Here is an 11,943-nt window from a genome sequence, read left to right on the forward strand (position 1 = left end):
CAGGACACAAGTGACAGAAACAGGGGCTGGGCCAATGGCTCAGTGGCACCGAAAGAACACAAGGCACTATTTGTCCCATCTAAGCCTGGCCAATTTCATTCCTGATGCAATGCCACAGACCCCAGCTGATTTCGGTCTTCATTTCTCTGCAACTAGGGATCATCTGTGCTTAAACCTCGCTTTCCAGAATTCTCTCACTGTATCTGCCTCCACCAACCAGGCCATTCCGTGCATTTATCACCCTTTCCATGAAGAAATGTTTTCTGATTCTGCTCCTGAGCATATCCCCCCTTCTAGGCCACAGGTAGCAAACTCCAGTTCTCGAGGGCCACAAACAGGCCAGGTTTCCAGGATATCCGCAATGAATATGTATGAGAGAGATCCGCATACAACTGAGGCGCTGTGCAGGCAAATCTATGCAAACGCTTCATGACAAGCTGACCAGTCAAGGACCAGAACTGCCCACCCTGATCCAGATGCCTTAAAAGCAACAGATGGAAACTGCCAGACCAGAAATATAAGAAAAAGGAATACAGAATAAATAACAGCTTGCCAAAGGTTTCCATTTTTTTTAAAAAATGTATTTCATCATTAGGAACACATACATCAACTTTCCAAAAAGCAAATGGAGCACAAGAAAAGCACAGTTTTCTTTCACTTTATGTTTCCCTGGAATATGCTTGTTCACTTTTATTGCAGCTTTTTTTGTTTTGGAAGTGTCACACTGAGGACTTGGTGCATTAAAGAGTTTTTACTATTTTGTGTCTGTGAGGAAAATGTTTACTACATACTGGATCAGGCTCAAAGTCCTCTGTTCACCCTGGAGGTGAATAATTGAGGGAGGAAATCGCCAACACCATCCGTCCCTCCCCCAAGATATGCAGAGACAGTGGATGGATCTAACCCTCGCTACAAAGAAATTTCAGAACAAGTCTTGTCCAAACAGCAGCAACTGCTGTGAAAATAGTCTGCAACTTCCTACTAGACCTTGCTTTCGGTATCTCACCCTACATCTTAGATTTCTGAAATTCAGAATCGGGAAAGTGTTCAGATAAAGACTTCCTTGATAACAATAATGTATTGGTAAAATACCGTTAAAAAAACACAAAACAAAACAGTCTTCCACCTAAACGTGTTTCTTGAAAATCTTCAAAGCTTAGTTAATGGCCAAATATTTCACAAGTCCAGCATGACATACTAATTAATACAATATAGCCAAATTATTTCACTTAAAATCCGTATCACGGCACAGACTGTTCCTCAGCGTGTTTCTGGAGGTCTAAAAGCTTTTTACTTGCTTCTTCATTGTGACGGTTTAGGCAGTGGGTCTGATGTTTCTTAAAACCTCGGGGATGATTTGTCTGAAAACTACAACGAGTACATTTGAATAGGCCTTTACTGTGAGCAGCAAGGTGGAGTTTAAGGATGTTTTCCAGAACAAAATTCTTCCCACACTCTTTACACTCATACGGGCTGGGGATATTATGTTTGCTAACTAAATGATGCATAACAGCACCTTTCTTCATAGGACGTATGTCGCACATTTTGCAATAAAACTTTCCTTTTCCACGCCGCAAGTACTTCAGCAGCTCTTCTTCCTTGCTTAAAGTTTCTTTATCTTCTGAACTCTCAGGTACATCTTTTGACTGACCAGGAGTTGAATTATCTTCTGAAGCTTCCACTGATTCTTTCACTTGAGCATCAGCTTCATCTTCTAAAAATTCTAGAGCATCCTTTGACCTTGTAGGTGTAGCTTCATCTTCTGAAAACCCTAGAAAATCCTTTGATGTTGCAGTAGTTTCATCTTCTGAAAACTCTAGAATATCCTTTGGACTAGCAGGTGTTATACCATCATTTGATAGCTCCAACATGCTTTTGGAAGGTGGAGTCACAATATCCTCTGAGAGTTGTAGCTTGCCCTTTAATGGAGTAGGATTTGTATCATCTGAAAAATCTGGTATCTCTTTTGACTGAGCAGAAATATCTTCAGTATCAGAAAACTCCATAATATCTTTTGACAGAGCAGGAATTTCATCATCTTCTGAAAAATCCATCGCGTATTTTGACTGAGCGGGAGTCTCTTCATCTTCTGAAAACTCCATGACATCTTTTGATCGAACAGGAGTTTCTTTGTATTCTGAAAATTCCATGACATCTTTTGAAGGTGCATGACTCTCCTCATCTTCTGATGATTCCATGATGTCTTTTGAAGGAGCTCGACTCTCCTCATCTTCTGATGATTCCATGATGTCTTTTGAAGGGGCATGACTCTCCTCATCTTCGGACGATTCCATGCCTTTTGAAGGCTCACGACTTTCCTCATCTTCTGAAGATTCAAGGATGTCTTTTGAAGGAGCATGACTCTCCTCATCTTCTGATGATTCCATGATTTCTTTTGAAGGAGCATGACTCTCATCTTCTGAAGATTCCATGACATCTTTTGAAGGCGCCTGACTCTCCTCATCTTCTGTTGATTCCATGATGTCTTTTGAAGGAGCACGACTCTCTTCATCTTCTGACGATTCCATGTTATCTTTTGAAGGAGCATGACTCTCCTCATCTTCTGACGATTCCATGTTATCTTTTGATTGAACAGGGGTCTCCTTGTATTCTGAAAGTTCCATGACATCTTTAGAAGGAGCAAGATTCTCCTCATCTTCTGAAAACTCCATGTTGTCTTTTGACTGAACAGGATTATTTTCATCTTCTGAAAACTCCATGTTGTCTTTTGATTGAACAGAAGTCTCTTCATCTTCTGAAAATTCCGGCACGTCTTTTGACACAGTAGAAGTTTTTCCAGCATCTGAAAACTCTGGCACATCTTTTGAGACAGAAGGAGTTTCCTCATCTGAATACTCTGGAACATCTTTTGAGACAGCAGGGGTTTCTTCATCTGAAATGTCTGACAAATCTTTTGACACAACAGGAGTTTCTTCCTCATCTGAAAATTCTGGCACATCTTTTGACAGTGCAACTGTTTCATCATCTGAGAATTCTGGTATATCTTTCGAAAGAACTGGAGTGGCTTCATCCGATGGTTCTGGTACATTTTTTGGCTCTAATGTGTGTGCCTTTTCTTCTGAAATCTCTGGTGTATTGTTTAACTGAGCAGAAGGAACATCTTGTGAAAAAACTATGTTTTTTGATTGAGACGTACTGTCATTTTCTTTACCATCTGAATGATAGCTGCCATTGCTAGATTCAAATTCCAGCTGTTCTTGATCACTTGACTCTTTGTCCTTTAACTGTTGTGAATCTCCACCATTCTTTTCGATAATACTGCTACTACCGAAAAGAACAGCAACATTCTCTTGATTTATCATTTCCTTTTTATCTTGCCAAGACTTAGATTCCTCTTCTTTATGTTTCTCAGTTATGCCTGGTTTCTCTTCATCATTTTCATCTTCGCTGCCATCATCACCTACTGATTTTTCGTCTTCGCTTGTCTCTGAAGAATGCCCTACGCCACCAGAGTTTCCGATTTCCTTGGTCAGTGAACCTGCTTCAAAATCGTTTTTCTGATCACTCTCCCATTTGTCTGGTAATGCATGATGGGCTAGAATATGGTAATAGACATTGCAAAACATCTTGCTGGTAAAAAAACATTTGTAACAATGAAAGAGTTTTGCACTTCTTTGATAAAAGATAAGATTCCCTAGGCCAGCCATGTCCATGTCATCACAGTATTCTGGGTGAATGGTGCCCATGTGTATCTGAACATTTTCATAATCACTACCTCTAAAACTACAATGAGCACACTCTAATGGCTTTGATGTTCCATGTAACTTTTGGATAACTTCCATGTTTGCCTAGTCGGGTAAAATGTCAACGGCAGCACTTGAGTCTCTCTCCTAAACTGTAAAGTTCAGAATTCCTGCAACACATAAAAACAAGGGTAAATTAATAAACTAATCTCATAGGACTATTGGAACAGTTTTTATTTTACTTCTTCACAATATAAATGTGATCATTCAGTTCCCTTGGGGGCCAGATCGAGCCTGCCCTGGTTTTACTTCCTCTGCAGTCAGGGATTTGTTATCTCCAGTTTCTTAAGAGGCTGCAGCTTAAGAAACAAGAACTACCAAGTTCACCGATATGATGAAGAAAAAGCCAGGACTAGCTCAGTTTGACCATTTGAAATGGAGCTACAGGGTCACCTTATGTGTACCTCAATTGGAGTTAAATCAAATAGCTCACTAAGATACTGAATTCTATCAACCTTAATCTGGTGACATAAACATCTGAAGTACAACAGTATGACTGAGCAGCTATGAAACATGGCAGTGTGATAAAAATTATAATCAACAGACGCACAGAATCTAACACTGCCCAAAGGCATCTGAGAATGCAGGAAATGATTTAAGGGGAGACCAGAAGTGTCACTAAAGCAACAAAGTAAATATAGTATTAATATGTGAGCACATTTTTGTGCACAAACTACTTCCTCCTGCTGCAAATCCCATCTATATCGAGCTATTAGCCAAGATTTATTCATGTTTTCAACATTCAAAATTTAACTCCTGGTCAGAAGCGGAGTAAAGTTTCCAGGGATAATGTTAGTCTATAAGGAGTTTCCAGTACAGGGGTCCTATACTCAGGATTTGTGCCCACAAATTGTGTTTTCTGAATATAAACATGATTTACGCACACAAAATATATTTTCTGTGCAGAAAGCACCTTTTATGTGCATAAATCATATTATATGCATGCTAAGCACATCTATGCACGGAGGACATCCCAGACAGCAAGACTGATTAATGCTGATCTACGGGAAAACAAACAGACTCATCTCTCTAAGACAGAAGAGCTTTGAACTCTGAGCATGGGTGAGATTTCCCACGTGGGCACTGCCTCATGAGCCTCCTCAGTCAGTACCAGAGCTAAATCCAGCTATGTGGTTGACTTTCCAGGGAGGAGAGCGGATATTCCATAGCTAATTAATCCTACTATCTAAGGAAAATACTGTTTACGGTAAGCAAACTTGCTTTTTCCTTTGATAAGCAGGCTAAATTATCCATGATATGAGGGGAATCCCAAGCTAAGGGTTGCAGCAGAGTATTTAGTAAGCAACCCGGTCCACGCCATGGAGATTAGACTACAATGAAAGGCTATTCAGACACTAGTAGGCTGTAAAGATATGAACTGAAGACCAAGTCACGGCTTTGCAGATATCCTCAATGGGCATTTCATAAAAGGTGAGCAATAGAAGAGGCCATCACGCGTACTTGATAAGCTTTAACTGAGTCTGAAAGATGTAGTTCTGCTATGTGATAGCACTACTCAATGCATACAGCCAACCAATCAGATAGTCTGCTTGGCGACTGCAGATCCCAGATTGTTTGGGTCATAGAAGACAATTGGTTTGACAATGTGGCGGAGTCCTTTTTTAGAATGCTAATGCCTGTTTGCAATCCAAAGTATGAAGGGCCTTTTCGCCATCATGAGCGTGCGGGCCTTGCGAAGAACATGGGCGGAAGAATGAATAGATTGATGTAGAAGGCGGAGACTACCTTCTGAAGAAAGTCGGGGTAAGTTCGTAGAACTACCCTGTTGTGAAAAAACCGCAGACGTGGAGGATTCTGGACAAGGGCTTGGAGTTCACTGACTATTGTTGTGGAAGTGATGGCAACTAGAAAAAGCACTTTTAAAAGTCGAACATTTTAGTGAAGCAGATTCCAGAGGCTCAGATGGGGGTTTCATTAACTGGGAAAGAACCACATTGAGATCCCATGGTATAGGAAGTTTTTGAACTGGGGTTTGACAGGTTACAGTCCTTTCATGAATCTAGAGATTAATGGATGTGCGGATATAAGTTTACTGTCCACTGTATTATAGTCGGCTGCAATGGCACTGAGGTGTACTCGCATCAAAGACGTGACAAGACCTGAGTTTGAAAGATAAAGAAGATATTGCAGTAGATGCCGAGGATGACACAAGAAAGGATGAAATGTGCTTTGCATACACCACTTAGAATATCTATTCCACTTGAAAGCATAGTTTCGCCTAGTTTATAATTTTCAGAAGACAACCTCTACAAGTAGGTCAAGATCCGCAATCACTAAGCATTCAAATTCCAGGCTGTTAGGCTGAGGGTCATGAGGCTGGGATGATAAAGAATTCCACCCTCTTGAATTAACAGTGTCTGATCTTTTCCTTGCAGAACAAGAGGACTGCTGGAAAATTGTACGAGATATGCATTCCATGCTTTTCTAGACCATACTGGAGCTATGCGGATGTCGAGCTTGATTCTGAAGAACTTTCTGCATTGTGCTGGCTATGAGTGGAATCGATGGAAAAGTGTACATGAGATTTGTTCCCCTATTGACGAGGAAACTTCCTGAACTCTAGGGCAGGCTGTTTGAAAGAATTGAATAGAATTGAATTACCTTGCTGAGGTACACAGGTCTACTACTGGTTGACCCCATAACCTGAATATTTTGTCTGCTAGAGATGGCTGCAGAGACCATTCATGTGGATGAAAGATTTTCCTAATCTGATCTGCAAAAGTGTTGGAGATCCCTGGAAGATAGGAGGCCTACAGTAGCGCCTGATTCTTGTCAGCATAAGTCTAGATCTTGAGTGCTTCTTGGCAGAGGGGCCGTGATCCTGTTACCTCTTGCTTGTTCATATAAAACATGGCCATCTGGTTGTCCATCTGCATGAGCATGCTCTTGCCCAAAGGTGGTGGTGTGATACCCTGGGTGAATGTCGATATATAAAAACAAATAAATAAATAAAATAAAATAAATAAATAGGGTCTGGAGTCTCCAGATGGTATCTGTTTGCCAACAGTCAAAGTGGAGAAAGTGCTCTGGTGATTGGAGGAGGCAGGTGTAATCTTACATCCACCCCTGCAAGTCTAGGATATGCAGTCTATAACCATGTCGGTAAAGCAACTGCTATAACTGGCAACATGGACTGCATCGAGGAATCTGAGGTAATGTGTCAATGCTACATCGATGGAAGTGCCAACTGTATCATCACTGCACCCGAATGCATTGATACAGGAGCTTCGAGTAACTGAAAAGTCGAGGCTTCACAATGCATCAAGGTAGTCTGGTGCTTCATTTTGGATGTGTCATACATTGAACGCGCTCAACCAGAATGCATCAGTGATGTCTCCATCAAGCAGACAGTCGGCATCAAATACCTTGATGCTTCATGCTCTGTGCTCTATGATACACTATGTATCGAATGCATCAATGCATTGTGCATTGGATCTGTTGGCGACTTGTGCATCGAGTGAAGTAGGCCTCGACTACTTCAAACGGTTCCTGTGTCGAGTGTGTTGATGGATTGTGCATCGCAAGCTTTGATGTAGATTGCATTGTAAATTTCGATGCAGTTCTCCAATACAGGCAGTATCGATGGCACCAACGCGTTACGCTACAAATGCTTGTGCTTCTTTGATGTGGGCTCTACTGGCTCCAGTGAGCGGTAGCACTTTTTCTTCAATCCAGGATAACTGCCAGAACTTGACCCCACGGCTTCAGCCTGCACCTATGAGGGAGACTTAGAACAGTGGCAGTTATCTGGGGAGGCAGAGACGAAGCTGCACTGCGGGAAGAGGTTCTGCCATGACTCCTTAAGAGATTTACGCAGCTCCTCGATATGGTGCACCTTGTTGCATTCAGAGCGCAGGGATATCTATCCAGAGGGATAACAATTCTGCTGGTCGTGCGCGAGGCCTAGATAGATGTAGCAAAGCTCGTGGCCATCGGTAATGAACATCGCCTTACCAAAATGCACCATCTGAATCTGCTGACGTCGGCTCGGCTCTTTCTTCTGCTACATCTCAAGCAAGCAAAGCCTCTTGGAAGAGAGGGGAATTAACATGGAAGATAATTTTTCTATTTCTCTCTTTTTTTTCTTTTGGTTAGCACTGTAAAGAGCTTTTGTGGGCTGCTGAGGCACAGTGAGGCAACAAATAATGAAGAAAGCTCAGAGAGAGAAAATGAAGAAGTTGAGAATTTAGAGAAGAAATATAAGGAAAGACAGAGTACACATCTATGCTTTAGCAAGAAAAAAAAATTGACCGAGGAGGCTCATGAGGCCATTCCTGCACATGCTCAGCAGAGCTCAAAGCTCTATCATCTTGGCCAGACGAGCCCATTCAGTGCCAATGGATGATATTACCCACATGTAATGGCTAATTCATCCTGCTTATCGACAGAAAAAAACGTATTTCATAATTCAGGAGATAAAATGACTAAACAATGGAAAAATCTGAAACCTGCATAAACTGTCACGTTTAAAAACGTATTTCCACTGGTTAGGAGAAGCAGAGGATAAAGAAACTGGCTAACATTCAGGAGAACAAAATCATTACGTACCTCATTCAAATCTGAGAAATACTTAAGCAGCTACGTGGCACTGCTGCTCTACTCTCCCGGTGGAGTCAAAAAAGATAGCTGAATTTAAGAAATAATGGGATAAATATAGCTAAATTAATTGGTTGGATGGGCAGACTAGTTAGGCCATATGGTCTTTTTCTGTCATGTTTGATCAGCTCGCACAAGGGCCAAGGTAATAAAAAGGGAGTAAAAAAAAAAAAGTGAGCTAAATTTTAGCACCTTTTCCTTACTCATGCACTAAAAAAATGAACAAACCCCGAATGCCTGGGGGATGAGAGAGAGCATATGTAAGGGTGCCAAAGAGAGGGAGTCTATGTGAGGAGATTGTGAAAGAGTGTGTATATCTGAGAGAGACTGGGAGCTGGTGGGTGTGAAAAAGGGATTGTGTATATGTGAGGATGCTTGCTGTGAGAGAGGAAGCCTGTGTGAGGGTGTGTGTATGTGTCAGAAAGTGAGCCCTTGTGTGAAGGGATGTGTGGGTGTGAGAGAGAGAGAGGGAGCCTATATGTAGGGGGGGAGGTGAGCGGGAGAGGGCGCCAGCGTGTAGCAGTATGTGAGAGAAAGACATAGGTAGTCTGTGTGAGGGTGTATGCATGAGAGACAAAGGGAGCCTGTATGAGGGAGTGTGTGTGTCTGTGTGTGTACGAAAGAGAGGAAGCCTGTATGAGGGGGTGTGTATGGGCACTAGAGAGAGGGAGCCTGTGTGTGTGGGAGAGGGACAGAGGGAGTCTGTGTGAGGGGAAGTACTGAGAGAGGGGTCAAACTCTGGAAGTGGAGAGAGTGGAAAGGGTAGAGCCTAGAGGGGGAGGAAAGAGTGGCAGGTGGAGGAGTTGAGGCCTGAAAGGGCAAGAGTGAAAGGAGACTGGTTGGGGGAGTAGGGAGAGAAGGTGGAAGGGACACTCTTACAGCGAACTTCTAGGGAAATTCTGCTCAAAATATTTACAACTCTGCATCTTTAAGTAATAACTTTTTTCTATATTACATTTTAAATTAATTAAAGACTGTGATGTAGATTGTGCTATTTTGACCAATATAAAGTATGCAGAATTTTAAGTTTTTGTGCGCAGAATTTAAAAATTTTTTTTGTGCTGAATTTCCCCAGAAGTAACGGTTGTACATATAACAATTCTGCCGCAAAAAAAAAAAAAAAAAAAAAAAGCCTTCTGCAAAGGACTTATGCTAATAGTTGCCCATAAAATAATTCTGCTTCTCTGACTCGGGATTCCTGGGGTCGAGTCCCCCTGGCTCAGGAGATCTGAGACAGACTATCTTAGCTTGGAGTCCTGGACTTGGGCACCCTTTTTTTTTGGTTTGTTTTCAAATTTAACTCCTGGGTCAGAAGAGGAGTAAAGTTAACTCACATTTCTGGGGCCAGTGTTACGCCTATGGTGCTGTGCCAGTGTGGGGGGGGTTCCCAGGTACAGCGATTCCATGACCACCCTGGAACTCCAGATCTGGGCCCACACTGGCACAGCATCACAAACTAACATTAGCCCCAGAAATGTGAGTTAACTTTACCCCCATTTCTAACCCAGGAGTTACATTTTCAGCATTAAAAAAAAATATACGAGTTAAGTCTTTAGAGTTTTAACACACCTCTCTGTTCTGGGTAGTAATAGCGAAAGCCTTCATTAAAATGGGATGTACATGGAGAAGCCCTAATTCGCGTGCACATTTTTTACTCCCATTTGTGCATGCATTTTTCGTGCACTGAAATACTATATTAAATCATACGTTTTGCACAGAAAAATGTGTGCACAACCAGAAGGAAGCATGCATTCAGCCTGGCGCACGCACCTTATTACGCTGACCTCACTTATTGCATTTTTTGATCTACGTTAGCTATGATGGTAGAAAATATCATACATTACATGAACTAAGGAGATCCCATTCTCTGGGAAGAAGTCTGTGATACTTTTCTATGCATAGTCCTTTCCAATGATTCAAAAGAATTACAAGGGATCAATTAAAAAAAAACCATAAATGTTACTATTTGTCATGTATCTTAGGCTTAGCCACCTTAACTGTGTACACTAAGTAGAAGCAGCCCTCTACCACTTATGTGCTTTTCCACTATCAGGCCGATACAGTAAAAATCGCGTGTGATTCAGTAAATAAAATTATTCAAATTAGGGCCCACGGTAAAAAGAGGCGCTAGGGACACTAGCGCGTCCCTAGCGCCTCTCTTTGGACAGGAGCGGCGGCTGAGAGCGGGTTTGACAGCCGACGCTCAATTTTGCCGGCCTCGGTTCTCAAACCCGCCGACAGCCACAGGCTCGGATACCGGACGCCGTCAAAACTGAGCATCCAGTTTTCAACCCGCAAGCTGCAGGCCGATTTTAATTTTTTTTTTTTTACTTATTTTTAACTTTTGGGACCTCCGACTTAAATATCGCCATGATATTAAGTCGGAGGGTGCACAGAAATTAGCGCCTTTGGGTAGGCGCTAATTTCCGAAAGTAAAACGTGCGGCTTGGCTGCACATTTTACTTAGTGAATCGCGCGGGAATAACTAATAGCGCCCGCAACATTTGCATGCTGCGGGCGCTATTAGTTTCGGGGGGGCGTTGGACGCGCGCTTACCCCTTACTGAATAAGGGGTAAAGCTAGCGCATTGAAAACACGCGTCCAAACATACTGTATGGGCCTGTACATTAGCCCTGTACCCTCCCATATGCCTCTTTATCACATGCACTCTGCTTTAACGCCGCCCCCGCACGGTACTCTCGGCTCCCACCCTCTCTGTCGGTAAGGCCCGTGCACGCACCTCCTCCGAGGGGGGTCCGTCGCGCGCGCTAATTCCTTTCTCCCGGGCCTCTAGTCCCTCTCCTCGGCGGGGCTCCTTCAGTGCCTCACAGGCTCCGGGCCGAAAAGTGGCGGCACGCACGAGCCAACAGGTTCCCTAGTTCCCCCCCGGGCTGCATTCCGAACGCACAAAGCTCACATGTGGCCGGGTAATCTGCTGGGGGCTCCCGAGAGAGGCGGCTGCAGGGTCCAGGGGGGGGGGGCTCGCGCATGCGCGAGCTCAGCTCGCGGCATCCTCAGACCTGAAGACAAAGGAGCCTTCTGGTGCCCTCTTTCGGTTGGGAGGACCGTAGCAAGCAATTTATTTCTTTTTTTTTCTTTTTTTTTTTTTGGTCTGGGGGAATTCTGTGCAAAAAACACATTGAAAAAAAAAAATGGCACATCCCATTTTAGACTTCTGCAAAATTCTGCGCCCTGGATATTTGGCAGATCAACACACCATAAATCCCTGTTATTCAGTTATTAAAATGCAATACAAACAGTACAAAGTTATCGCTCAAAGCTGCAGAATTGTTTTCTATGCAGAATTCCCCTAGAAGGACTCTAAAAGGTAAATTTTAAGACCCACTCACGCGGGTGTCCAAGGGCATGCGCACATGGACGTACCGATTTTATAACATGCCGCGCGTCGATGCACGCATATAAAATCAGCTACCCGCGCACACATGCGCACAATAAAGGAGCGGACTGGGAGGGAGCTTCCTAAACCCCCTAACCATCCTCCTTTTCCCCTACAAACCCTGACCCCTAAAACCCCGCTAACTACCCTACAATTTTTTGTTTT

General features: G+C 43.0%; 1 protein-coding gene across 5 annotated transcripts; it reads right to left on the reverse strand.

Moving 5' to 3' along the window:
• Nucleotides 1-683: 683 nt before the first annotated feature.
• CHAMP1 (chromosome alignment maintaining phosphoprotein 1) lies at nucleotides 684-11,417 on the reverse strand. 5 transcript variants are annotated; one of them, XM_029604605.1, is made up of 3 exons: nucleotides 11,122-11,381; nucleotides 8,334-8,411; nucleotides 684-3,874 (listed from the first exon to the last, which is right to left on the reverse strand). In XM_029604605.1, exon 3 carries the CDS (start codon nucleotides 3,801-3,803, stop codon nucleotides 1,242-1,244), a length of 2,562 nt encoding a protein of 853 aa, XP_029460465.1. In that variant the 5' UTR covers nucleotides 3,804-3,874; nucleotides 8,334-8,411; nucleotides 11,122-11,381; the 3' UTR covers nucleotides 684-1,241. The 5 variants fall into 5 exon arrangements, with proteins under 5 accessions (XP_029460465.1, XP_029460466.1, XP_029460464.1 ...); XM_029604606.1 differs by lacking the exon at nucleotides 8,334-8,411 and having other exon boundaries at nucleotides 11,299-11,417; XM_029604604.1 differs by lacking the exon at nucleotides 8,334-8,411.
• Nucleotides 11,418-11,943: the final 526 nt, after the last annotated feature.

Source organism: Rhinatrema bivittatum, chromosome 5 (assembly GCF_901001135.1).
Source record: "Rhinatrema bivittatum chromosome 5, aRhiBiv1.1, whole genome shotgun sequence".
Classification (NCBI taxonomy): Eukaryota; Metazoa; Chordata; class Amphibia; order Gymnophiona; family Rhinatrematidae; genus Rhinatrema; species Rhinatrema bivittatum.